Below are 27977 nucleotides of genomic sequence, written 5' to 3'. Positions count from 1 at the left end.
CCCTCATGTCACTCTATCCCTGTTCATCAAAAATGTAAGAGAAATATGAGGTGTTACTTCCAGAACAGTCTTTTAAATAAGGCCACAAAAACCTACCAAAAATAAAAAATTCTTCAACCTGCTGTGGGCTGGCTGTTGAAGAACTCAAACCACTTGTTCTCTCTGCTGGGCACAAAGAAGTGATCGAGTACTCATTCACCTGCATGCAATTCTATGTTGCCTAATTACTAGCTGAATGTTTTAATTACAAAGCTGTTCCAGACTACACTTCCAGAGGACTTGACAGCTGCAGGTTATCCCTGTGTGCACCCTTGAGGATTTTAACCTGATGCATACATAGTAGAGTGCTATTGTTTTTGGTTTTTTTCTAAAAGCTTGTCATGAAACACTTCGGCTGAGGGCAATGTTGTGCCCAAGAAGTATCCTGATTCCTGAATCGCCTCTGGAAGCCAGTAATGAAGCGGACTTCTTTGCGGTTTAATTTCTGCTTGCCACTCATGATTACAGAGATCATGCATTAGTGTGTATATTTAACAGCAACCTCTGCTCTACCTTCCTATAACAAGTTGCTCGCCTGTCAAGCACCATCCTTTGCACACCGGGGACTAATCCTGTTGTTGTTGTTTAGTCCTTTAGTCATATCCGACTCTTCGTGACCCCATGGACCAGAGCACGCCAGGCACTCCTGTCTTCCACTGCCTCCTGCAGTTTGGTCAAACTCATGCTGGTAGCTTTGATAACACTATCCAACCAACTCGTCCTCTGTCGTCCCCTTCTCCTTGTGCCCTCCCTCTTTCCCAACATCAGGGTCTTTTCCAGGGAGTCTTCTCTTCTCATGAGGTGGCCAAAGTATTGGAGCCTCAGCTTCCCGATCTGTCCTTCCAGTGAGCACTCAGGGCTGACTTCCTTCAGAATGGAGAGGCTTGATGGACTAATCCTACCAAATGGTTATTTGTAAGGGAAGATCCTAGACGGTGCTCCCGTAGCATGAAAGCGCTAGCCAGTCCACTGGGTTTTTTCCTTCAGCCAAACCGAGAGGCGCGCGTCCTTCTCACCACGTGAATCCCCTCGTGACGCCACGCGGCCAAGAACGCCCCGCCCCCGCAGCCCAACCCCTCCGTTCAGCGGTTCACGCCTCCTGCCGCTACTTTCCAGCAAGGAAGCGGCATCTCGTTTCGAAACGGCAGATTCGTCACGTAGCTGTTTAAATCGTGAAAAGATTTTTTATTTTTTTTAAAGGTGTCACTGCCGCACGATCCCCACCAGCCTTAGCACCTGACAGGAGTGGCGGCGGAAGCCCTTTTCAGCCGCGTCGGCGCCGCGCTCCGTCGCCTCGTGTCGAAAGCCCTAATCGGAGCGCTGCCCCTGCTTTGCTCTCCGTGTGCCCAGCGGCTGTGAGGGAGGCGGTCGACGTGGAAGCAGCAGCTTCGCGGCCAACTTCCGGGTTAACGGCGGCGGCCGCGGGGGTCGGCGCGGTTTCTCTGAGAGGGAAGCGACGCGGGAAAGCGCCTCAGCCATGGGTGAGGAAAGGGCCCTGAGGCGGCCGGGCTGCTGAGGGAGAAGCGGGGCGGGTGAAGCGGTGGCGCAGATGCAGGCCGGGCGGGAAGCAGGTCGCCTGGAAACGGCGGGGGCGAGAGAGAGGAGCGTGTCTCTTTCCCCGCGAGGGAGGCCGCTCGGTGCGCTGCGTTTCCCCGGGATGGTTCTCGTTCCCGTGTCGCAACAGGCGAGCTTTCCCATCACGAGGAGTTGCCCTCAGGCTGGGGCCGTAGGGGAAATCCCCTCTCGCTGCAGCTGTTGGGCTCCAGGCCGCTCGTTGGGCCAGACGCACCTTCGGGTGCCTCGCCCGGAGCGGAATCCTCCCCGCTTCCCTTGGTGCAACGTTACGCGGCGCCCTCTCTCCCGGCCGCTGCTGAGGAGGCCGGCTTTCCTTCGCCCGGCTGCTCTGCCGTGGGCGGGGAGGTTCCTTCGGGGTCCTCGCCCACCTGGTCCTTGGCCTGGGCTCCCGCGCCAGCTCCGCCTTCCTCCGGTGCGCGCGCTGCCTCGCGTCTCCCAGCGCCACCCGAAGCCTCGGGAATCCCGTAACCCTCCAAATGTTGTTGGACTCCAGCTGCTCTCAGCCTCTGCTTGTCTGGCGAGTGCTCAGGGATGATTACTTACCCTACAGGAGGCTTGTTTTCTTGGGCTGCCTGGTTTCCCCAAAGTAACTTCCTATTTCTGATGATCAGGGGAAAAAAGAAATGTACAGTGGTACCTCGGGTTACATGTACTTCAGGTTACAGACTCTGCTAACCCAGAAATAGTACCTCGGGTTAAGAACTTTGCTTCAGGATAAGAACAGAAACCGTGTTCCGGCGGCGCAGCGGCAGCAGGAGGCCCCATTAGCTAAAGTGGTGCTTCTGGTTAAGAACAGTTTCAGGTTAAGGACAGACCTCCAGAACGAATTAAATATGTAACCAGAGGTACCACAGTACTTGAAGATTTTGTAGATTGCTGTTGTTCAATAAATAATTGTTAAGGCTCCACCTGTTGAGTCTTCATGTGTTTATCAGCCTTCTGAGGTACCTGTGTGGCCTGCTCCATAATGAAAGACCGCTTTTCTTCTATAGTGCTCTTAATTTGGGGACAGCAGATTTTAGTGGAAAGAGACAGGCCCCAATAAGGGATGCTGCACTCCTGCCAACTAATGCTAGGAGAAAACAAACTGTGATCCTTGGCATGGTGTTATGTCCAAATGGTTTGTTTTGATCCAGCAGGCTACGATTACTAAATTAAGGAGAAATTTTGGTTTGGTTGGGATTGAAGCAAACCATGATGTAACACTGGGAATCATGATTTGATTCCTCCCAGCTCAGGAGGAGTGATATGTGATTTTGTTCATACACAATAAATCATGGTTTATGGTTTACCATGATTTAAGAGCGTGGCCAGTATGAGTGCTCTTTAGAGGTAATTTTGTGAAATCTGAATGATACTCTGTGGGTGTGGTTGGAGTGGTGGTTGAATTAGCAAGGGTGTGATTGTAGGCTTCTTGGGTAGGGTCCTTTTATTCATATGACACTGAGATAGCTCAGTTGGTAGAGCATGAGCCGTGTTGTCCCTTTTACCTATACAATTCTGTGAGGTTTATGTGACTGGTATTGAGGAAGTTTATTTGTTTTGGAAACTCTCCAGACCTAGATAGGGGAGGGAGGAATTGAAGTTACAGCAGAAGTCTAATAGAGTCTACCTTGCCATGTAGACAGGATAGCTCAGTTGGTTAGAGCGTGCAGCTGATAATGCCAAGGTTGCAGCTGCATACTCCTGCATTGCAGGGGGTTGGACTAGATGATCCTCAGGGTCCCTTCCAGCTCTGATTCTTTGTCCAGATTATAGTATAGCTACAGGAATCATGGGGCACACTTGCAGGAGCCTTATACAAAACAAGTGTTGAACAATCTTACATTCTGTTCTTCTTGGAGAAGAATTTGTATGCTCTTATACTGAAGCGTCTGTAACCCGAGGTATGACTGTAAGACCTTTCCCCAAGAAATCTGTCTTGTCTCTTTTCACAAGAGCTTTGGAAACAAGCTGTTAATATTTGATAGTCTATGATAATGCAGTTCAGTTTTGACAATTATTCTTGTTCTCTATAGGTGGGTTTTTTTCAACCATCTTTTCCAGTTTATTTGGTACGCGGGAGATGAGAATTCTAATTTTGGGATTAGATGGAGCAGGAAAGACAACAATTCTCTACAGGTTGCAAGTTGGAGAAGTTGTGACTACCATTCCTAGTAAGTGTTCTTCTAAATGTAACACAATACATCACATGTAATGCAATGCTCTATGTTCTGTTCACTCATCCATTGTTAAATAAGGTTTAAATGTGGCAAGCTCAAATTACTGAAATGCACCTAAAACAGATGTAAATTGATTGACATCCGTCTGTCTCAGGACATAATGGAGGAGTGCACCTTTGGAGGTAAAGTTGGAAGGTTGCAGCGCCTGCTGTGGCTGTAGAGCAGGGGTCGGCAAGGTTTACCTCACCTGGGCCGGTTCACTCCAGCGGAGATCCCTCTGTGGGCCAGATTGCACGCGCCCACAATTTTCTGCGTTTGCGCAGATGCGATTTCCAGCATTTGCACAGACGCAATTTCCGGCGCTGCTGAAGCGAGTCCCCAGACTGTGCCAGTTTAGGGCAACTCGGTTCAGGGGTGGCTCGTGGGCCGGTTAAACGACCCCCGTGGGCTGCTTATGGTTGCCTACCCCTGCTGTAGAGACTGATATGGGAAAGATATGTTTTGTTGCAGCTGGGGCAGATGAAGGAGTCCAGTTGCGCTGCTGCAGATGCAGCATGGTGTTTCTTTTCTCTGTGCTCCTCCCAGTGTCACTGCCTTAAATCACTAAAAATTAGAAATTCAGATTTCTAACTCTTTGACAGCACAATCCTATTGATGTCTGTTCAGAAGTAAGCCCCACTGAATTCAATGGGATTTATTATTGAGTAAATGTTTATAGAATTGCAACCTGAATATCTAACATTAATGCTAAAGAAATGTGTATTCAAATATGGGCAGAACAAATACCCGCTAAATGAGCCTATGGTTTGTTTCTAGGTCATCCTAATTAGAAAATCAGGATTGTAGGAGGGATTCACCTAAGAAGCCTTGCCAGTGGAAGCCCTGTGCAAGGGCTTTCCCCTGAGTAATGGGGCTCCCCCCCCCCCACCCCTAAAGTACCTCAGAAGGGAGTTGGGAGAATCCCAGAGCAGCACATGAGGAAAAGGGTGGGTCATTCCAACTGGCAAGTGAGAATGCTTGTGCAGACACAATGTTCATAATATCACATTGAAATTCCACCCTGTGATTTTTGCTGTGTTATGCCATGGTAATGCAGGGGTGGGGGACTGGAATGGCTGGCAGGCTAGATCATTACCTCCCCTATCCCTGGAGGCCCATTTCTCAGTGAGCCATTTTTGCCCACCTGTTGTAAATCAAACTGAGCACCCAAAGGAACAAGCACAGGACTTTGCAGCTCTCAGTGATCAGCTCAGGATTGGTGCTTACAAAGTGCAGTGCATAGCACTTTGCAAACCCCAACAATGCCCCATGCACAGTGCTTTACACTGCATGACCGAAGGGTCCTCACAGGTCAAATGGGTAGACCTGGCAAGTCTGATGGTGCTTGGGGGCCTGAGGTTCTGCAACACTGTGGTGAGACATAGTTAATGGTTTATCACTGAATGCGCAGATTGTTCCCATTTTGCTCCTTCCCACTAGCAACAAACCATGATTTTCAGTTTAGCATCTCATATGAATTAGGGCACAGGGGACATGGTTTGTTCTTGGCTTATCAATCATTGTTCGTTTGAGTGAAACAAACCATGACCCCCAGAATACATGTAATGCTATGTCAAGGTTTGTGGTTCATTGCTTCCACTTGCTAGTGGGGAGGAGCATAGCAGGAGTGATTGTGCATTCACAGTAAATCTTTAACCATGGCTTCTCATGATGTGCAAACACACTGGGTGGCTCTTGTCCAATCTCTATACAATATTCTTTTACTCAGCTTGTTTGCTTTGTATGAATGACAGGTTTAACCTTCAATGTATAGAGTGCATTATTGACTCATAAAACAGTGTCTTGGAACAGAAACTAACATGTACTATTAGAGATGTTGTATATTCAGATTACAACAATATGATTTGGATTGAACATTAAAAACAACGCACTGCTAAATTCCTTTTTTCTTTTCCAGCAATTGGTTTCAATGTTGAGACAGTAACCTACAAGAATCTGAAGTTCCAAGTCTGGGACTTAGGAGGACAGACAAGCATCAGGTAGAACACATTTGGAAAAAAGCACAGGAGTGCAAACCCAGGACATGGCTTCTGAAATACTGTATTTAACTCAGTGCTTGAGGTCCTTAAGAAATTCCGCAATGGTTAGAAAAGAACATGATCTGGTGTTACAAAATAGGCATGATTTTAGTTAGGTAGAACATCTTCTCTTACTGCTAATTGTCAATACAGTTAAAAATTTAATTTCTAAAATGTTTACTATGACATTCCAGTTTGAAAAAATAACTTCCCATGCAGACAACTTACTTACTTCAGCAGAACCGGGCATACTTGGTGAATTTCTTTGTGGGTTTGAAGCTGCTTAACCTGAACCTGACTTCATGTGCCCTGCCTAAGATTTATTTTCCCTTTTTTTGCACTAAAATTCCTTGATAATGGAAAGTAGACTGGATTTTTGAAGGCACACAAGTGTTACTGGATCAGTTTATGACCGCTTGTGACAGAAATAGGAAATAGTGTGAGGATTTTAGCTACTGGATATTAGTAGATAATAGACAGTCTTTCAGTAGATATTACAGATTGTATGCCAGAGTTTATAAGTCTGATAAAGGAAGAAACTAATCTTCCTAAGTTTAATCTATGGTTATGCCTGAATAGGGTAGTTAGGAAATGTCCTATGATTGAGCTGTGATTGTTTCACCTGATACAATTTGAATAATAACATGTTTATTTTCCAGGCCGTATTGGAGATGTTACTATTCCAATACAGATGCAGTCATTTATGTAGTTGACAGCTGTGACAGGGACAGAATTGGAATTTCAAAGTCCGAGCTTGTTGCCATGTTGGAGGTAGGAAACCTGAGGTTTTTGTTCTTTTGTTTTTTTAAAACGATAGTTTTGGATACTCTCAGTGAACGTAGCAAGGTTGGTCCATTTCATAATTGTTTTATTATCAACCTGAGACTGTTTTATATCTGTACTGCTGTTTCTGCAAGTTTTCATGTATTTATTGGTGAAAATATTTTTTTTCACACCTAACCTGTTGCAGCATCTGTGTATCCCTTGGAGTTTTGGAACTTCACATGTGTTTCATAAGTCATATGCAAATACAGAGTGTTTGATTTCTGTACTTGTACCACATGAGCAAAGAGTAAGGATTGGGATGATTCTTGTAATTTTGCTCGAGTTTCTGGCTGCCTTCAGTTAAGAACAGCGCAAAGGGATTAGGGGCACTGCAGGAGATTATATAACACTACCCTTTACTATTTTTTTCACTCCTAAGCATGTTTTAAGATCATGAGGATCCATTGAATGCCTTTTTCTACCCCCTGATCTTATACTAGCGGCCATGGAAGATTTAGCTGTTCGGTCAACTGCACATAGAATACATCTGGATCAGGTGTGGAGAACCTTTGGTCCTCCAGATGTTGCTCCCATCATCCTTGGCCGTTGTCTGTGCTTGGTGGGGCTGATGCGAGTTGTAGTTCAGCAGCATCTGGAGGGCCCAAGGTCCCCACCTGATTTAGATGCATGGCTATAAGGACGATACATTTGAACCTTCAGCACCTGAACATAAGTGCTCACACTTAATACTGCAACATCAAATACAGCCTTATCAATGGACCTTCTCATATAGTGATTTCTAATGCAAAACTAGCAGGAAAGGAGAATTCTTAAATACTTTGGTTTTTTTATTTACAATTTTTAAAAACTTAAACCCATAACTGAGAATCAGTTTTTCAGCCAGCCTCTCTACTGTGCTTTAGGTATTTTGCATGACTCAAGGCAAGACTGAATGATACACTTTTGTGACATAATCTGCCACCTCTTTTAGGAGGAAGAACTAAAGAAAGCCATTTTAGTGGTATTTGCAAACAAACAAGATATGGAACAGGCTATGACTCCAACAGAAATGGCAAATGCACTTGGACTTCCAGCTCTGAAGGATAGAAAATGGCAGATATTCAAGACATCTGCAACCAAAGGCACTGGACTTGATGAGGCAATGGAGTGGTAAGTACCACAAGTGTTAAAATTCTTAAGGTTGTGTATATGTAGTATAGAGCATGCTGGGCTACAAGGCATCGTGCTGTAACTAAGTCTTCATAATTGCTTTATCATTATATATACATGTAATCACAAAGCTGAATCTTTCTAGGTTGGTGGAGACTTTGAAGAGCAGACAGTGAAATGGACTTGGAAGTTTCCTTCAGCTGTCATATGAATGAAATGCAATTCTGTAAATAGGACTGGCCGAATAACTTTTGAAAGGAATGAGGCTTCTTTGCATTGTAAATCACACTGAATCAACTGAATGTTTGTCTGTATACTATGTTTAAAATACTACATTCTTTTTTGTGTAAGTTATGTAACATCAATTTTTATGACAGTCATATAACTGATAGTCCATGAGAATAAATTGGAATAAACATTTGCTACTTGGAATTCTAAGTGTTTGAAACTATTTAACACTAATAAATATATTTAACTATCATTTATCTAGATTTTTCTATTTCATGCCTGTTGCCTTTCATGTGTTACTTTTTGTAGTTAGTAAAAAGGTAAAGGGACCCCTGACCGTTAGGGCCAACACTGTTTACCTTTCCGCCGGAACAGTACTTATTTATCTACTTGGACTTTGACATGATTTCGAACTGTAGGTGGGCAGGAGCAGGGACCGAGCAACGGGAGCTCACCCCAATGCTGGGATTCGAACCGCCGACCTTCTGCTCAGCAAGCCCTAGGCTCTGTGGTTTAACCCACAGCACCACCCATGTCCCTTTTTTGAAGTTAAGAGTATCTTAAATAAGTAGTCTGGGTGGCATTATCCAAATGATCAGAACTGTTGCAAGATGAAGCCTTGATACTTGATTTTAATGTGGGGACCCTTATTAGTGTTGCTTATACAGTTCTTTGTTTTCTTACAACCAATAGTGGAACCCTGGGCAGTTAAGTATTTTGCTTACAGTGTAACCTGTGAAGGAAAGCCTTGATGTGCTCAAGATATATATGCTTGGAAATGGAGCTGTTGTGGAGAGAAGGCAGGTTCAGAGTTTATGGAGGGCTGCATGGACTCAGTTGTGATTTGAGGGAAGCTATGCATCCTGAAATATTTTAAGTGAGGCCAGTGGAAAGCACCTAAGCCAGTGGTTCACTTTAGATCTGGAGACTTTCCTATAAACTGCTAGCTGAAAGCTACAGAAGGAATCACTGTACTTGACAACCAGGTGGCTTTTTAAAAACCTAATTTGAGCTTTTTAAATAAAGACTTTAGAAAACTAGGAGAAAGAGGGATGTTACCACATGCCTCCATGGTATGATTCACCTTGTTGGGTACTGTATCTCCTTCAGCAATCCTTCAGTTGGGTTTTTTAAAGCTACATTTCTCCATAGCAATCAACACAAGGGTTGAAAAACATTTGCCTCCCGCTACAGGGCCAATGGAAAGAGTAGCAGCACTTTGTCATGATACCAACACGTATAAATGCATCTCCATGAGGAGGATTGAACAAGGGTTCAAATCACCCAGCTCAAGTTAATCACACACAGGAGAAAATATTTCAATGGCTCGTTGAACACATTTCATTAGAAAATAACATTGTATTACCACAAACTGTACATCACTCTACAGTGAACTATAGAGCCCTGAAAGGCTCAGCCTTGATAATGTGTCCTCTTAAAATTTCTCTCCAAATGTTTCTTGAAGGCATCAGTTGAATACGGTATGTATAGATTAAAATTACAAATAAATAATTAGTAATCATAAGACAGCTGGTTTTTTTGACCCTGCAAGAGGTTGTACTTCCCTGCTGTGATTCTTAGGATATACTATTTTATGTTGAAACATCCTCTCAATGAGTCTGGCAGGGAAGAGCACCTGCTGCTGCAGTTGTTGTCTCATGTTCTGTACAGCATGGGACATTTATAATGGGAGTCATGTGATAGTTTCACTCCACCATCGCCAAGTCTTTTAACGCATGGCTTCTTGGTTTTTTTGCTTTGTAACCAGGTCGCAGAAATTCTATTTTTCTCTTCTTTGCTTCAATTTTATTCTTGTGTCTCTTCAACTTCTTCTTGGCAGCAATGTCAGGATTAGCAACAGCCTAATCAGAAAACAGATAAAAGTCATCATGTTCACGTTTCCCCTATACATTCTGAAGTTGCCTGGTTTCAATAAATGTTTCCCTGCCGTTGGATAAGCTGGACATTTTAAAGCAAATGCGAGTAAAACTAAAGTCAAACACTAACCTCCAGGGCTCTCTGTTTCTTCCGGATAGCTCTCTTCTGACTGGCTTGCTTTTGCACAGAAGCAAACGCAAGTGAAAAGGTTTCCAACCCAACCAATTTCTTCAAAAGTTCTATGATTTCCTGGGAAAGATTCTTCAGAGTTGGATCTAGCAAAGATAACATGATTTTGAATACTCAGAAGTGTCTTCGAGTGCTACAGAAGGTCTATATACAATGCCCCATTCTCTCTTGTGCACACATGTTGCATTCCAACAATACGTAGGAATTGGGACACTAGAAGAATCTGCTTTTAGATTAACATGTCATCCAAACCCACAGTTAAATGGTTAGTTGAAACAAGCTGGTTTGTATGGAGAAACCTTAATTAAGGTTAGCAGCTGTTTGCCAGGGTTCAGTCGGCACAGCAAATTGCAACTAATTTAAAATGGAAGCTAAAGCCACAAACAGTAGTGCCAAAGAAAAATGAGGACCATGTGCCCACTCCACCATTCAGAAAGGGCAATTCAGGTAAATGTAGGACAGAAACACTGCACAGTTGAAACACCATCTTAAGTCCCTAAAGCAGGGGTGGGGAACTGGCAAACCATGCTATAAAAGAAAAGCCAAAGCAAGCAAGACTTGACTCCAAGCCTGCTTTCTGCAGGATCAGCTGTGTGACCCCCACTCCCAATCTGTTGGGCTTGGAATCCCCCATGTCGTGGTTTAGGCAAGGAGTTGGCTGCACTACTGTGACTCCCATGGGAAACTCAGTAGCACAGCCAACCCCAGCAGGCTTGCTCTCACCAGCACATGATGGTGGGCAGGTGCAGTTTGGGATAATCTGCCTCATGGGACCAAGTGGTTTCCCACCCCTGATCTAAAGCATCTGTCATGGATGCCAACACTTTCCGTTCTATTTTCTTATGCTGTGTAATGATGATGATGCAAGACAATTGACCTTTTGGTACAGGAAGACCACCTACTTAAAGGGGGTGGGGACAGTGTCACCGAACAGCTGAGTGTGACAACTCTCTTACCTTGATCTGCATAGGTACTGCTGAGTTCTCGGTATAGAGGGGCTATGATTGTAGGAAGGTATGGTTTCACCCTGTCTTTCCCAAGATCTACTGCAATGGCACCAAGGAATTTAAAGATGCAGGTTCTCTGAAAAGACACATACATTTGGTCACATGATCAGTCTGCAAATACTGTAAGGACCTAATTACTAGTGACTTACTTTTTCCAGAAACTCGGAAAATAGGTCTCAAAGCCTACTACATGTTACACAACTCTTCAGACCATTGGCATTTGGTTTTCTTAAAAGAAAATAATCTCTGCTCCTGGTTTTCATGTTTAGGTCTAACAAAGGGTCTGTTTGCAGTTTCATAGCCCTACTTCATTTTAGCTGTTCACGGGCTACATTTTTGTACCATTTGCACTGACACCTTTGCACTTGTCTATCTGAGATCCTAAAACTATTGTCAAAGTGGAAGGCATTATTTGTGAAAGTAAAATTGTTCTCTCTGAAAAACCTACAAACCTTTAAAGGGTCCTTGGGTGAATATGCAGCTTCACGTGAGGCCAATGCCAAGAGTCTTTTCATCACCCACAGCAGTGTGGCTGGGCTGCTTATCGCTTTGTCCTCTTTTGCCTCCATGGTTGAAGTCTCGTTTTCAACATCTCCAGAGTCTTCTTGATCCTCAGCTTCCTGGCCCACCTCGTCACTGATTTCTTTGCCATCTTCTGGAGGAGCCATAAGGTACAGTACTTTGGCCACAAACAGTAGATTCTTCACAACCTTAAATATAAAGCACAGATATAAAATGCAAAGTTATCTGTCAGGGAACTGCCATCGGCAGGACAGGAGGTGCCAAGGCTCTCTGAGGTAGAGAGAGACTTGACACCTGAAGAGGGAACCAGTAGGGGGCGAACAGGAACGTCAAGGGAAGGAGAGTCGGAGGAATGGCTCAGAGATGCTTCCAGTGAAAACAGTGGGGAAGTCTCAGGACCTCCTATAGGAACACCCGTTCCTCGGCGGAAACTGTCACGCAGAGAGTCCAGAAGACGTGTTTCCGTTAAGGAGCTTTTATGTTGGAAACGTTTCCGAAAGCAGCCACTTTCGGATTCTGCTAGCGACTGACGCAGCCATGCTGGAGGGGCTCCGTCACAGGCAGAGGTTTGAGAAGCTGTTCAAACTCTGAGGGATTGCAATTTACACACAAGCAGCTCTTCATCCCATCACAGCAATCCGAAAGTCACCGAAAGCTAGCTTGTGCCAGGGAGAGGCATCATGAGCGAACCAGCAGGAACCGGAGGGGCAGCTGGAGGAGGTCCAAGCCTGGAGGAAAGGTATAGGACGTTGGAAATCCAGCTTGCCTTGCAGACGGCGAGGCTGGAAGAAAGGAGGGCTCAGGATGCAGAGAGGGGGAGGGAGAAAGCCACCCCACTCAACAGAAAGATGCCAGGATTGGTGCAGAAATTTGGGGGGGACCCCAGGAACTACCATGCCTTTAGGACAGAGATGCAATATGCTCTCAATCTGCAATTCGATGACTTCCCTGATGAGGAATCGCGAGTGGCTTTTGTAATTAGCCACCTCGAATCAGGGGCGAAGGACTGGGTTAGACCCTTGATGGCAGCAAATAATGAGATCCTAAAGGACGCGATGAAGTTTTTTCGTGCCATGGACCTGATGTTTTCCAGTGACATTGAGCAGGGAGGGGTGCGAAGGCAGTTAATGGCTTGCAAACAGGGAAACCGGACTGTCCGTGAGTACTGGACTGAGTTCACTATGTTGATTCATCGATTGGGGTGGGACTTGGCTTCTGAGCCCATTCAAATGCTTTTCGAAGAGGGTCTGTCTTCGTCCTTGAAAGATGAACTTTCCCGGAACCCCAGAGCAGAGTCTATGGACCAGCTGACTAAAGCCGCGCTAGCCATTGGAGCGCGCCAGGAAGCGAGGGCTTTGGAGAAGCGGGAGGGGAAAGGAGAACGTTGGAGGGAGCTCCGCATTCCAGACATTCCAGAGCAGCCTTTCCCGCCGGCAGAGCCGATGGAAGTGGGAACAGCGCGTGCGCGCACAGTTTCAAACATCGGTGAAGGGCGGAAGAAAGAGGGAAAGGGCGGGAAAAAATGCTATCTCTGCCAACAGCCAGGACACTTTGCCAGAGTCTGTCCACGGAGAAAGGAATGGCAAGGCATGGCAGGAGCTGTTGGGGGAGAGGAGGAGGAAAGCACAGAGCAAGTAAAAGCCAACGCCTGGCTGCCATCGGGGCACAGCAGCCAGGCTCAAAAGCAGTGAGAGTGCCCGCACCAGAACCTCCCAGGCCTGCTCTAGTGATAGAGGTGTTGCTAGAGCTGCCAAATGGACACCCCCTACAGATCAAGGCCCTGCTGGATTCAGGCAGCTCCTGTAATTTCATGAGTAAGGAGTTCGCAGCTGAGCACCAGATACAAACCCTCCCCTTAAGTAAACCCCTGCAGGTAACCACGATTGACGGCAGAGAGCTGTTGGGAGGAGAAGTGAACCAACAGACAGTTCCCATGATAATGAGGGTGGCAAGACACACCGAGAGGATAGCGTTTAATGTGGCCACATTGGGAGGAGCTCCCATTATTTTGGGGATGAGCTGGCTGGCACTTCACGATCCTCTAGTGGGATGGCACCAGAGGGTGGTCTCCTTTGGGTCGGCGCATTGCCTGGAACACTGCAAGCAGGGGAAGGATCCAGGGGGAGCCAAGATCACCTTAGCTGGGATGGAGGTAATGAAGCAAGGGGAGGTGCCTCCGCAATATGCAGATCTGAGCAACGTATTCAGCGAAAGAGAAGCGGACAAACTGCCGCCGCATAGACCCTTTGACTGTCAAATCAACCTACTCCCGGGGGCTCAACTCCCAGTGGGCAAGCTGTACGCCATGTCAGACAGGGAGATGCAGGAGCTGAGGGAGTTCATTGACAAAAACCTGAAGAGGGGTTTCATCAGAGAGTCCCGAGCGGTGGGGGGCAGCCCAGTGTTTTTTGTGGACAAAAAAAACACAGATAAGCCGAGACTTGTAGTGGATTTCAGGGCCCTAAACGCCGTGTCGGAACCCCTGGCCTTTCCTATGCCCCGAATTGATGACATTCTGACCAGGGTGAGGAAGGGGAAGATTTTTACAAAACTGGACCTGCGGGGGGCGTATAATCTGATACGAATAAGGAAGGGGGATGAATGGAAGACCACCATGTTCACCCCTTTGGGAGCATTTGAATACCTCGTAATGCCCTTCGGTCTCCAAGCCGGCTCCGCATGTTTTCAAGCTTTCATCAACCACGTCCTGGGGCCGTTGCTCTACAAGAATTGTGTGGCCTTTTTGGATGACGTGTTGGTGTATTCGGAAAATGAAGAGCAGCATGTGAGGGACGTGAGAGAAGTGTTGGGCCGGCTGCAAGCCAATCAGCTGTGGGTGAAACTGGAGAAGTGCCAGTTTCATGCCAAGGAGGTGGAATTCCTGGGGTACCGCCTGTCAGACCAAGGATTGGCCATGGATCCAGGCAAGGTCCAGGCGGTGCTGGAATGGAAGACACCGAAAACCAAGAAGGATGTGCAAAGATTCCTGGGGTTTGGGAACTTTTATCGGAAGTTCATCAAGAATTTTGCACACTTGACAGCGCCCATCACCGACTGCCTCAGTAGCAAGAAGAAATTTGTTTGGACGGCGGAGGCGGAGAGAGCTTTTGAAGAACTGAAAAGGGCTTTCGCTTCGGAAGAACAACTTCTGCATGTGGACCTACAGAAGCCCATGAGGGTGGAGACAGACGCGTCAGACAGAGCGGTGGGGGCTGTGCTTCTTCAGCCGGGAAGAAATACGTCGGAGTGGAGACCGTGTGCCTTTTTCTCGAGGAAGCTGAATAAGTCCGAGCGGAACTACACGGTGTATGACAGGGAACTACTTGCCATTCACGAAGCGTTCCGGAGGTGGAGACATTTATTGATTGGGGCACAACACAAGGTGCAAGTGTGCACCGACCACAAGAATTTGGAGTATTGGAGAACAGCTCGAGTACTCAACCAACGGCAAGTGAGATGGGCACAGGAATTTTCCAAATTCCACTTTGAGATTTGTTATGTACCAGGCCCAGAGAACGTCAGGGCGGACGCTCTCTCACGCAAACCAGAGTACTTGGAAGGGGAGGGGGCAAGCGAAGAAAGACATGTCATTCCTGAGGACCGCTGGGTGTGTGGGGCGGCGCTGGTGGGGAGACGAGAGCTGGTAGAAGAAACGGAAACTGACGAATATGCCCAAAATAAGCTCAGAGGCCTCAGGGGAGAGGGTGAGAGCCCGGAGGGTTTTGAAGAAAGAAATGGGGCATTGTATTACAAAGGAGCACTGTATATACCAGAAGGTGAATTGAGAGGGAGGGTACTCAAGCAGTTGCATGATAGTCCCACGGCGGGACATTTTGGACAACACAAGACCATGTGGATGGTCACCAGGGAGTTTTGGTGGAAGATGTAAAGGAGTATGTAAGAGGGTGTGACCAATGCCAGAGGGCCAAGGGGGAAAGAAGGGCGCCGGCAGGGTTATTGGAACCACTACCCACGCCAGAACGGCCTTGGGAGGCGGTATCAATAGATTTTATGACGGATCTGCCCAAATCCAAAGGGAAGACGGCCATCATGGTAGTAGTGGACCTGTTAACTAAGATGTGCTACTTTGTAGCATGTTCACATGCAGTCACAGCGGAAGAAACAGCGAAGTTGTTTGTAGAACACGTCTTCCGGCTGCATGGCGCCCCCTTGAGGGTTGTCTCGGACCGCGGGAAACAATTTACTTCCAGGTTCTGGAGGAAGCTCATGAGCTTGCTGCACGTGGAAGTCAATTTTTCGACGGCCCGGCATCCTGAAACCAACGGGCAGGCGGAAAGAGCAAATGGCATCCTCCAACAATATCTGAGGTGCTATGTCAATGACAGAGGGAATGATTGGGTCGAAAAGCTGGCGCTGGCAGAATTTGCCTACAACAATGCGGAGCATGTGTCCACAGGGATGAGCCCCTTTTTGGCCAATTACGGGTGTCACCCCAGGGCATTCCCGGGGGAGGGGGGCGAGAGATGGAGCGTCCCAGCGGCCGAACATTTTGTAGAAGAGATGGAAGCGATCCATCGTCAGCTTCAGCTCAACTTAGAAAGGGCCAAGGCTCAATATAAGAAGCAGGCAGACAAGAACAGGAGGGAAGGTGAAACCATAAGGGTGGGGGATCAGGTGTGGTTGTCCACCCAAGGGTTGCCGTTCAAAGGGGGTTGTAAGAAATTAAGACCCAAGAGATTGGGACCCTTTGAGGTCATTCAGCAGGTCAACCCAGTGGCTTTCAAACTCCGGTTACCCAACCACATGAAATTGCATCCAGTGTTCCACAGGTCATTACTGTCACCGTACAAGGGGGGAGGTGAAGTGGAGCACACCAGGGGACCGGTCTTGGAAGAGAGGGAAAGCAGTAACCATGTAGCGGAAATCCTCGATTCCAGGTGGAAGGGCAATCAGGTGGAGTATTTAGTGGCGTGGGAAGGGGAACCGGAGTCAGAAAACACCTGGGTGACTGCAGAGGAGGTCAATGACGAGGTTTTAACAGAAACGTTCCACCAAAGATTCCCGCGGAAACCACAGCCGGTAACAAGGTTTAGAAGGGAGTATTTCGGCACCACAGACGAGGAAGAGGAACTGGAAGGATTCGCGGAGTCGGAGTTGGAAGAAGGAACGGACTCAGATGACGAGGAGTACCGAGAGACTAGGAACCACAACGAGTGGAGAAAGGTGTTCGAAACTTCAGACGATGAGGAAGGTTCTTTCCGGGGTTTTACCTCCTCACAACCCGTAGGGGAGGAGACGGGAGGGGGTGAAGGGGGCCCTGGAGGGGAGGTGGATGTCAGGGAACTGCCATCGGCAGGACAGGAGGTGCCAAGGCTCTCTGAGGTAGAGAGAGACTTGACACCTGAAGAGGGAACCAGTAGGGGGCGAACAGGAACGTCAAGGGAAGGAGAGTCGGAGGAATGGCTCAGAGATGCTTCCAGTGAAAACAGTGGGGAAGTCTCAGGACCTCCTATAGGAACACCCGTTCCTCGGCGGAAACTGTCACGCAGAGAGTCCAGAAGACGTGTTTCCGTTAAGGAGCTTTTATGTTGGAAACGTTTCCGAAAGCAGCCACTTTCGGATTCTGCTAGCGACTGACGCAGCCATGCTGGAGGGGCTCCGTCACAGGCAGAGGTTTGAGAAGCTGTTCAAACTCTGAGGGATTGCAATTTACACACAAGCAGCTCTTCATCCCATCACATTATCCAAAGACTATTTTTTTAAAAGGGTTTTTAAAATCAGGCCTATCAAACTTTTTCCACTTGGGTCATACAACAGCTATGTAACTGTGGACTACTTAACAGGTGTTTGAAAATCCCTTCATGCGTGGCCCCCCAAAAGCCTAGGGTTCAACACCCTGGGGGCCGTAACTAATATAGAACCACCATGGCACTTGATCTTTAAAAAAATAATGCAATTACGGCAGCCAAGAATGTACAGACAAGATAGGAAAAGCACCAAGAAGAGCCGTTCCAGTGAAAGAGAGGCACATTCATTTATATGGTAGGCATCAGTCATCACCCCCCCCCCCCCAAATTAAGCATCCGTCAGTTTCAAATGGAAAAGTATCCCAAATCTACATGGTGGAAATAAATCACTGTGGAATAACTATCCCCCACTTGGTCTTCAGATGCACAGTATGCCTGCATAATTATAGCTTCAGCTGCTCTGTACTGGTGTACCTTAAAAGCTTTGCACAAATTATAATCTTAAAACCATTCACAAAAAGTAAATATGTAGTATCAGAATGCAGTAAAAATCCAAGCAAAACACGAGAAATACCGAGCGGTGTGATCAGTAATGTTAGGGAAAGCCTGATTCAACAAGTTAGTTTTCAGTACATGTTTAAGAAGGGAAGGCCCACTTTCATGACATCACAAGGTGACATTCCACCAGTCATGGCATGCTGCCACAGCTGACTCCCAAGGTAAGGTGCTGGCCGCAAGTTCACTTCTGGCCAATCTCCTTTGGGCCAATAAGACGGGGGGGGGGGCATCCTCTTCCCAGGCCCCTGTGGGGCGGTGTGAGGAGGCACCTCTCTTTGGGACACGGGGAACATCTCAGGGGGCAGGGGCAGTGGCTGCCTGGAGGACTCCCAAGAAGAGGGGAGAGGAGGCTGAGGGAACACTCCACAAGGGAGGGTGTTCAAAAAAGGGTGAGAGGCTGCCAGCCCTGCAGGCAAGGGGTGACATAACTGGGCTTCTGAGCCCCACAGGGGTGCCACAGAAAGAATGGAGCCGTGGGCTCAAAAAAGTTGAAAACCTCTGCTTTAGGGAGTGCCACTTCGATTTTATGCTCCAGGCACCAGAATGTCTTTAGCTGCCTCTTTCAATTGTGTGCTATTTCAACACGCGTATCCCAAAATGTGAAAAAAATATCTGCCAAAAGCCTTACATAGTTACTCACCTGTTCTCCAAGACATGGATCTAAAAATCTGGACTTCAACTGATGACAGAATGCTAAAGCAAGTGTTTTCATCTGTAAAAGCAAAGAAAAGTTACAATCATTCTGAAACACAGAGAAGCATGAAAGGGCTGAACTGACTGTGTGAAGAAGCTGCTCTCCCTAAGAAGTATAAATATTAAGAGACAAAAAAGACACAATCATGTGAAACTCTATCATGACATTGAAACTAATGTACGTTTTTGTTTCTGCCATCTAATGGGAAATTGAAATGTGTATCAGTGCAAGAAAGGCAATTTAGGAGGGCAATGTTAACCTTTTTGTCTAGTTCTTCCGTTAAGAAGGTAGTTGCCGGTGGCTCTGTAGTACTTTCTTGACTCTTTTCCAGCTTTCTTTTACTCCATTTGTTAACAAGTTCCTCTGGCTTGTGAGCAGCAAACAGCAAGCCAAAAATCTGAGAAGACGTCGACCACACCCAACTGTGAGGGTACCATAAATGAGACTGCACATGACCTTCAGAAATAGAGAGAAATAGGCTTAAACTGTACCTATTCATACACAGAGGAATATCAATCAATCAATCAATCAATATATCGCCTTTCATCCCAAGATCTCAGGGCAGTTCAAAATACAAAAAACCCACAAACTAATAAGCCTCCCCTCCACAAACACATTGCAAAGGCCCGGTTGAAGAGGAATCTTTTTGCCTGGCACCTAGAGATGTCTAAAGAAGGTGCCAGGTGAGCCTCCCGGGGGAGAGCGTTCCACAAATGAGGAGCCACTGCAGAAAAGGCCCAGTCCTGTGTTGCTACTCTCCAGACCTCTTGGGGAGGAGGCACATGAATAAGGGCCTCAGTCTGTTCATATGGGGGGGGGGCGTGGTCCTTGAAGTACTGCTGTTCTCAGCTGTTTAAGGATTTATAGGTCAAAATCCACACTCTGAACTGAGCCCGGAAACTGTTTGGCAGCCAGAGCAGTCGGGCCAGGATCAGTGTGATATACTCAAACTGTCTTGCCCCAGTGAGCAACCTGGCTGTCAAATTCTGCACCAGCTGATGTTTCTGAACTGCCTTCAGAGGCAGCCCTACATAAAATGCACTGCAGAAATGTAACCTAGAGGTTAGACAACAGAAGTTAGGAATACAAACTAAAAAGCCATTGTACACAACTCATTTTTCTTCATGTGAGTAGCGCCCTAGGCATTACAGATCCATCAAGTGCCAAAGGTTTCAAGAGCAATATAATATGACAGAACTACTAACCCCAAATGTTGCTCAGAATCTCATTGTGTTTATTTAGTTCAATAAGATTGCATTCCTTGATTAGTTTGCTGATCAAAGTTAGGAAGCTGAACAGCAGTCTGTCGGCAGCCTTTTCTTCAGTCTCTTCTGCAACCTTCAAAAATGGACAGTGAAAGAATGACACCCTGAAAAGCCATCAATGTACGAACAGTGAAGAAGTTTCAATTTAAATAATTGTGGCTAAATATAAAATGCAACCAAACAACACTTGCTCTTTTTGACTTTGCAAGCAGTCAACTGCCTAATTTTACAACATTGAAATAGACTGTGGTATTCAACTATGTTTTACTAAGAGCAGACCCACTGAAATTAATAAGCAGTACTAAGTTATGTCCATTAATTCCAATGGGTCTGCTCTGAGTTGGAACTATTTTTATTTTTTATTTGTGTAACCAAAGCTACTACAAAGCAAATCTTGAATACCATCTAGTGGTGGAATAGTCAAAATAAAATGAATTTGTAAAATACTGCAATGACACCTTGTTATTTGAGTGTTAATGTTTTTTCTCCTTGTTTTGAAGTTGAAACATTTATTGGTATATAAATCTTGTTATGAAAATAAGGATATGAATATGTATAGGGTTTTTCACATATAATGGTTTTAGTTATAAAAATAATTTGAAAGAATCTTACAATTTTATTTCACTGGGTAGGTGGGGAAAGGATAGAGAGACCATCAACATACTTATGGGGCCAAAGATCTACTTTCACTCTACAAACTGGCAGCCTACCAGGAACAGCCCCAATTAATGACTTACATCTTTAAAATCTGAAGGATGTATTTCTTTCTCGATAATTGGGAGAATGGTCCCAAGCCTTTTTTCAAATTCAATTCCTTCAGCTTCAACAAATGTTCCACAGGCATGAGCAGCTAGCCTCTTGTGCACACGCTGTTAGGAAGGAGCAACATCATATTAGTGGAGATTTTTGTGGATGGAAGTAAGGAAGGAAGGAAGTTAGGATCTCTGCAGAAGATATTTCCCAAGATAGTGGGCACAACTGCCTTCTCAACCACACAGCCAGCCGTAATTCTTGAACCCCACAAGAAATTGGCCCAGTTATGAAGGCTCCGCCAGCAAATGAAAGTTAACGGAACACAATCTCTCCTCCAAAGGATTCACCTCTTGACATTCTCTCGTTTTCATTCATCTAGCAAAAACTTCTATACAGGACAGTAGTCAAACTACTGCTGTAAGCGGTACCTTGTCACTCTTGAACCATGAGGTGAGCAGGGAAAACATCAGGTCTCGGTTTCCAGGGCTAATCTTACTGAGGAGACCTTTGACTGCCAGAGCTGACATCTTTTTGCACTTTGCTGAATCGTCGTTTACAATCATCATACATAGTGGGACAAAGAAAAGCGCACAAAATTGGTGCAGTAAACCCTGAAAAGAAGAAAGGGGAAGTCAGTAAGCTTGTTTGTTGGCAATCTCTAGACTACATGAAAAATGCTGGTATCCAACCACCACACCACCCTGTAAACCTGTCAAAGCAATCAGACCTGCTTCTGGTTCTGTGCTAGGGCTAGCTGCTTGTCTAGACAAGTGTTGAGGGTAGCGTACAGTTACTGGTTATATGAATACTGAGCTGAAATGCAGGTTGGTAAAGTGGGGAGAGGGGGAAGGGAGACTGCAAATAATATTCCCATTCAGCCATGAAGCTCATTGGGTGACTCTGGCCTAATCTGTGGCCAGTCCAGGTGCCCCTCAGCTTCTGAAGCGAAGGTATGTACAAGCCTTGGGGCTCATGAGCTCCACTCCCTTGCTGCCCTGTGACTGAAATCTTCCTGGGTTGATTAATTAGCAGTTTCCTGCTAATTCCAAACTGTGAAACTTCAAACCATGGTTTTAGGTCTTCTTTCATTTCCCAAGTTGGACAAATTGGGAAACGGCAGTCCCTTGACTCAGAAACACAGTGCAGCAAAGAGGAGAGGGGCAATATGAGGGTGGACCACATGGGCACAAGGTTCAGGCATCTCCCAAGTACATCAATCCAGGCCTGAATCCTCAGCCTAATCTCCATCATCACAGGGTTGTTGCAATAGTTAAAGTGGAGGAGCAGCATGTAAGAAGGGCAGTTACAAATGTGACAAAGAAAGAACAATGAACATGAAATTCAATCCATGCAGGCCTTATTTGTCCTCAGCAATGCCAGCATACTCTGAAAAGGCAACACAGCAACACGCTCAGGGAAATGTATGTGAGCAGCGCCCCATATCCTATACATGTTTTCTCAAAAGTAAACCTTGCCAAATTCAATGGGAACACTTCCCATCCAGCCTTAATGCCTTATATGAAATGCCATATGCTAGGGTTCAAGCTGAAATACGGTAAAGGTGGGAAGTTTGTGATGCAGTTATACATTACCTGGGGGAACATTTCAAAGAGGTAAGCAATCATTTCCAAAGCAGATTCTCTCCCTGTCTCATATTCATAACTAGGGCAACAATAGAACAGTATGGTCAGCGTCCTCAAGACTTGCAATAATTTTTGGCAGACTAATAACACAATCCTACACATGTTCAATCAGAAGTTAAGTTTCTTTGAATCCATTGGGACTTAGGAGCTGTGTTTAAGCACGCAGCATAGCATATATTTTCATATTACACCTTGCTTTTGCAAACACCTGGCCTTGAAGAATGTTCATGTGACTTTTCTTTAATAGCTGAATGCGAAGAGGAAGTTAAATACATATGATAGTCATCACTGGAATCTGAGATGTTATATGTGACAAACCACTTTCTTCCTCCATACAACTTTGCTTGTGAAAGATCTCCACCTGAGACCTGGGGAGTCACTCAGAATACACAGCACATAGCTAGGTAGAGAGTCTGGATTGGGTAAAACACAGCTTCCTGTGCTCATATACAAAGAAATAAAATGTCAACAGGAACATAGAACAAAACTTCATAACCAATGAGGGAACATGTGCAGTGTAAAGAGGATATAATTTGCTTCCAATAGTCTACTGAGGTTTTATCCTAACGTCTTGGCCCTGCATGGCTCTATTACTGCGAACCCTCTGTGTTGAGGGTCCCCATTCTGACCAGAGGGGAAAGCCCAGCCTAGTAGTTGCTATTTCTTTTCCTTTATTGAGAAAATAAAAAATAATCTCTGTGTGCTTACTTGAGTTGGGCAAAGATGTACTCCAGGTTGGTTTTCAGCTTCTTACCAAGTGGATAATCGAGAATATATTTCAGGTAAATCTGGGGGAGTGGGTGGAAGGAAACAAGGAACAATTGGTTAAAACTCAAAAATACCCAATTTGTGCTCTTGCACAAATATAAAATAATTAATAAAATGGGAGCTGATGAAAAACAGTTGCTATGATAAAAGGGCATGAGCACGCCTGCCCCCCCCCCGCTTTAATGTCTACAAACCTGTCTGCACTGGATTCGAACTTGCTCATTTTGCCCTGTGATGGCAAAGTTTGCAACCTTCTGCATAACACCATCAATTTCGGGAACTACCAGTTTTCTGGATACAATCGCCTTTTTGAAAAGAGAAAAACGTATGACTGAGTCATGATTGTGTTCTGCATTGTGTTAAATACAATTTGAAACTCATGTTTTTTTCATTGTTTTTAATCAGCTTTCTACACATCTGCCCAAAACAATTTTGCCCAGAACAAAACTACCAGCTTTATACACTCGGAAAAAGATTTGAGACTTCCATTTCCATTTCAACAAATGATTCTTAAAAGACAACTTGTTACAGTGCAAGCGATACCTTTAAGAGGCCAAAGGCAGTGGCCTGTCGTAAGGAATCATAGATATCTTCTTCAGCATATCCAAGCAACACTTGTAGTTGTTTCTCTGTTATGTGACTCTTTGCATTCCTCACAAGCAGAGTTACACACTGTAATTAAAATTTAGCGTTATGAACATGACCATTACAGAATGTTCTACAAGATTCAAAGTCCCCTGAGAGTTTGTAGGGCACTCTCTACAGGTGTTGTGTGATCATCACCTCCCTACCCATTCGGGCTGCAATCCAAAACATTTACTAGGGAATAAGCCCCATTAAAAAACAATGGAACCTCATAGGGCTGTGCTGTAAAATCTGTAGACAAGGCTCTGGGCTCACTGTTCCCCGACTTAGAGGTCAGATTGGTGGGAACCACTTTATGGGGGAGGGAATGTTAAGACTTTTTAACCATTTCACCACAAACTTTTATTTATTGCAGCAATGTACTTGTTTTACCGACATGGTTTTACCTGATCATTTTACAATGGCATGATGCTAATTTGGAACCTTAAAATGTGCAAGTTTTGTAAACCTTTGTTTTTACTGAAAATATGGGTGGTGACAAAATGCTACATGGCCGTCTCATTTTGATACCAAGGATAAGTGTCTGTGCAGTGTGATTTTGAATCTCAGAAACCGCACAGCAATGGAATTTCTACACAATGTGTGGGTCAGACCATTACAGAGAATGGATCATCGCCACCTACAGTCCCCTTGGATATTCTAATTAGGGAGCTGCGCAGTTCCCAGCTTCTGAGGATCACTGCACAGATAAAAGCTTTTTTTATAAAAAAAAGTTCTGTGAACACAATTTTTGCAAAACAATTTGCAGATCTAAAGGTGTCTGAAGTCCATCATCCATGTCACACAGGCACATGAGTCTGGAAGAAAGACCAAGATCAACATTGAGCTGTTCTACCAGTTATAACTTACTTTGAAACAATTTACAACCAAATGAAAATTCTGGCCTTTAGCAGCTCCTGGCTTGGCAAAGTCTTTCAGCAGAACGAAAAGCCTCTCGATTAGCTGCTCTATATTCTTGTCTACTGCCGGCAATGGGAACTTTAAGACCCACAGAAGGGACTGGAGAGAGCCAGTGATCACCTGCAAAGAGAACATATGAATTAAGGGAAAAAAGCTAGGTGGGTATATAGAAATGTTTTGTACCAGCCACAAATCCCTTGAAACTGGAATTCTTGAGCTTTTTGATCACGTGAGGGATGCCACTTTCCCCAATGCCCTCCACACAATCCACGCTTGAGTGGCAATTCACATTGATGTCGACAGTCTTCAAGAGTCAGCAGCAAGTGTCAATGTCAAGTGCAACTCCTTCACCCACCTCCTATTATGCTTCTGCTTTGGTGCAAAGACTCTGGTTTGTATTAAATGATATTTCTGCAGTGCAGGTGTAATAGGGAACTCTGGTTCGTATTAAACCAGAGTTTCCTATTACACCTGCACTGCAGAAACATGGTTTGATGTCAGTTAAGAAACCAGGAAAATAAGTCTCAATGATCTTGACTGGATTCTAAGTAATCAGTATTTGAAAGTTAGAATTTCCCCCAGTTCCTTTATTGATCTTAGTGACAGAATGAAGAATTTTGGCCCAGGCTGAACTTTGCCATCTGCCAGCATTGCAGAGGTTAGAGCTATTGCACTGAGTTCAGAATCCTACCTTAACATCTGTGGACTGAAGGCAGTTGACAAGCAGCTGAACGAAAGGATCCAACATTTCTAAAGTGTGATCATCTGAGGAATTTATTTTGGACCTCTTCAGACTCATGTGCAGTAGCTGTAATAGGAAATAAGTGCTTGGAATTAAATGCATAAATTAAAAGGGGTAATAGATCTGAAAAATCAAATTGTTTAAAAGAAGACTAATAATAATAATAAAATAACAACAACAACAACAACAATAATAATAATAATAATTATACCCCACCCATCCAACTGGGTTTTCCCAGCCACTCTGGGCAGCTTACAGCATATATCAAGGGCAACCTCGGGTTGTTAGCAGCCAAAGGCTTCAGACGATAACTGACATGCTATGCAATTTCAGTGATATCTTGGAAATACAGCTTTTAAATTAAGACCTGAGAAACACATGAAGGATCAGAGGCATAGGGTAAATCGATGGGGAGAAAGATTCTCACCACCCCTCAATGTCAACTCTGTGCTGCTCATTCATGGCTCCATGCCTACCTAAGAAAATCTCCCTACAGTCCCAATGGGGAAAGTGCACTATAAAGCAGTAAATCTCCATAACCACATTTTTCTACAACATGAAATAAGCCAGTGCACTCATCCTCACTCCTCTCCCCAACCTTCCTCTGTGCCCTGTGTTCCTCTCACTTCCTGTTTAACAGCAAACACCTACACTGGCAAACTAAAGTTTTTGCAAGCTATAGTTTACCCAGTTTCAATGTAATGGTGAAATGTGGTTTGTCACTAAACTGATAATAAAGAATGAAGTTAGAACGTGCAAGGGTTGGAAGAAACATGTGAGCACAACAAAAATCGTCCTAATCCTCCCAACCACAGCTTGGACAAAAAGGACCATTATGTCTGAATTGACCCACTGCCTCAAACTTTTCACAAGCTGGAGATGAGGGCAAGATGAGCATTACTGCCATCCCTTATGAAGTGATGTTGGGCATGGCTAGAGTGGTCAGAGGAGTATATTCTATACTCCCCACCCCAATCAGATGAAGGAAACAAGAAGTATTAAATTGACTACAGCACAGCTATGTTCCCCCCCCCCAAAATATTCCTGCACTGAAGCATAAAGAAATATGTTTTGATTTCATTTTTAAGGACACAGGGCACCTCTTACATACCCGTAGCCCTGATTCAACCAGAATGTGCATGTTTGTCTTGCTGCTCACAGGTGCCTTCTGCCCTCCTCGAACTGGAGCTGGTGGAAGCAAGAGGCAGCTCTTTGGTTGCAAACGAGGATCTGGAGGAGCAGGAGCTTTGGTTCTGAAAACAAAACAAACTTTTCAGCTAGAATTAAGGCCTTAATTCATCTGGGCCGAGAACAGACATCACACTGAGCCAAGAGGAGAATCTTAGAATTGAAGAGTTGCAAGAGTCTCCCAAGGGTCATCTACAGTCCAACCTCCTGCAAAGAATCTCCTTTCTTGTAACTTGGATCCATTGGTTCAAAACTACATTGAATCAAAACTTCATGAGTGACTGAAAATCAAGGCCAGTATATCTGAAGGAGCGTCTCCACCCTCATCGTTCTACCTGGACACTGAGGTCCAGCACCAAGGGCCTTCTGGCGGTTCCCTCACTGCGAGAAGCCAAGTTGCAGGGAACCAGGCAGAGGGCCTTCTTGGTGGCGGCACCCGCCCTGTGGAACGCCCTCCCACCAGATGTCAAAGAGAACAACAACTACCAGACATCTGAAGGCAGCCCTGTTTAGGGAAGCTTTTAATATTTGATGTATCACAGTATTTTAATATTCTTTTGGATGCCACCCAGAGTGGCTGGGGAAGCCCAGCCAGATGGGCAGGGTATAAATAATAAATTATTATTATTATTATTATTATTATTATTATTATTATTATTATTATTATTAATATTATTATTATTATTAATGACACTACTTCACAACATATGGCTTGCGTAGTCTTTGTGACAGAGGAGCAATCCTGGAAAAATGGGTCCAACATACTTCTGTGAGTAAATACATTTTCAGAAGTGGCCAATTTGATCACCCTAGCAAGCAGAAGAAAAGACAACTGGATTTGAATTAACTTTCTACAAACTCACTTTGCTTTCTCCGTTAACAGTGGTAGATTTTCACTAATCAGTCCATGGCTGAGTAGAAGGATGGTTTCTGCACTCATTGCTGTGTTCATTATCAATCCAGAAACGATGCGGCGTAAAGTTTCATGTACCTTCCGAGACATCTTTAGGCTTGTAGTATTCTCTAAAATCTGCAAGTGGACATTAGAAAAGCCACCTTAAAACGGAAACCCTGGTGTTACAGATCCTTCTTAGACCATATGCTGTTGATTTCGGAAAGACACCTCATTATGTTTGCCAAGTCTATATACCATGCTAAAATAACACATCTGTTTCTATATCGGTAGCATGATCCCATAAAAATGTTTCATTGTGTCACAGTCTGTCCTCCCATTATTCTTCCATATTTTAGTAGTTTATCATGCCACTGCCAAATTTCTCTTTTGGAGAGAGAAAATATATCTTACCTCTTTCAATGGAAGAATGAGCTTAGTCACTTGGTCCTTCCCTATGTACTTGCCAAGGATTTCATAAGAATCATAGCTCTTGCTTCTGCGAGCCTCCATGACTTTGGAAACTATGCCTTTCACCTCTTTCTCCTCTGCAACTTCCCCAAACAGTTCGTGGTTGAAAATCTTTTGAGAAGACACAGAGGAAAGTG

The 27977-nt window shown here is 45.0% G+C and overlaps 2 protein-coding genes across 4 annotated transcripts in view; one reads left to right on the top strand and one right to left on the bottom strand.

The window, feature by feature from the left end:
* Nucleotides 1-1373: 1373 nt before the first annotated feature.
* On the top strand, nt 1374-8270 carry ARL1 (ARF like GTPase 1). 2 transcript variants are annotated; one of them, XM_083400608.1, is made up of 6 exons: nt 1374-1520; nt 3633-3770; nt 5734-5815; nt 6514-6625; nt 7611-7789; nt 7935-8270. In XM_083400608.1, the coding sequence occupies exons 1-6, from the start codon at nt 1517-1519 to the stop codon at nt 7963-7965; spliced, it is 546 nt and encodes a 181-aa protein (XP_083256734.1). In that variant the 5' UTR covers nt 1374-1516; the 3' UTR covers nt 7966-8270. The 2 variants fall into 2 exon arrangements, with proteins under 2 accessions (XP_083256734.1, XP_083256735.1); XM_083400609.1 differs by having other exon boundaries at nt 1380-2239; nt 2469-3770.
* Nucleotides 8271-9334: 1064 nt separating this feature from the next.
* The window catches only part of UTP20 (UTP20 small subunit processome component), a 64147-nt gene continuing 45504 nt past the window's right edge, over nt 9335-27977 (bottom strand). For both annotated transcript variants that reach the window (XM_083400479.1, XM_083400480.1), the window contains exons 45-62: nt 27784-27951; nt 27341-27507; nt 26401-26542; nt 25239-25355; nt 24497-24667; nt 23546-23674; nt 23197-23307; nt 22943-23022; nt 22184-22253; nt 21020-21202; nt 20576-20707; nt 19779-19911; nt 18833-19029; nt 18520-18591; nt 11544-11801; nt 11041-11167; nt 10025-10170; nt 9335-9879 (exon numbers count right to left, since the gene is read on the bottom strand). In XM_083400479.1, coding sequence (XP_083256605.1) covers nt 9724-9879; nt 10025-10170; nt 11041-11167; nt 11544-11801; nt 18520-18591; nt 18833-19029; nt 19779-19911; nt 20576-20707; nt 21020-21202; nt 22184-22253; nt 22943-23022; nt 23197-23307; nt 23546-23674; nt 24497-24667; nt 25239-25355; nt 26401-26542; nt 27341-27507; nt 27784-27951 — 2559 coding nt within the window. In that variant the 3' untranslated portion in view covers nt 9335-9723. The remainder of the gene's footprint in view (nt 9880-10024; nt 10171-11040; nt 11168-11543; nt 11802-18519; nt 18592-18832; nt 19030-19778; nt 19912-20575; nt 20708-21019; nt 21203-22183; nt 22254-22942; nt 23023-23196; nt 23308-23545; nt 23675-24496; nt 24668-25238; nt 25356-26400; nt 26543-27340; nt 27508-27783; nt 27952-27977) is intronic.

The sequence above is a fragment of the Podarcis tiliguerta genome (genome assembly GCF_965153285.1).
Source record: "Podarcis tiliguerta genome assembly, chromosome: 10".
NCBI lineage: Eukaryota > Metazoa > Chordata > Lepidosauria > Squamata > Lacertidae > Podarcis > Podarcis tiliguerta.
Note: the sequence above shows the minus strand (reverse complement) of the source record. Positions and strands in the feature narration are given on the sequence as shown.

Bases quoted from the DNA above. Each gene is read 5' to 3' on its own strand.
- ARL1 (XM_083400608.1), top strand. The intron at 3,771-5,733 runs GTAAGTGTTCTT...TTTCTTTTCCAG, and splicing joins AGTTGTGACTACCATTCCTA to CAATTGGTTTCAATGTTGAG. The intron at 7,790-7,934 runs GTAAGTACCACA...GAATCTTTCTAG, and splicing joins CTTGATGAGGCAATGGAGTG to GTTGGTGGAGACTTTGAAGA.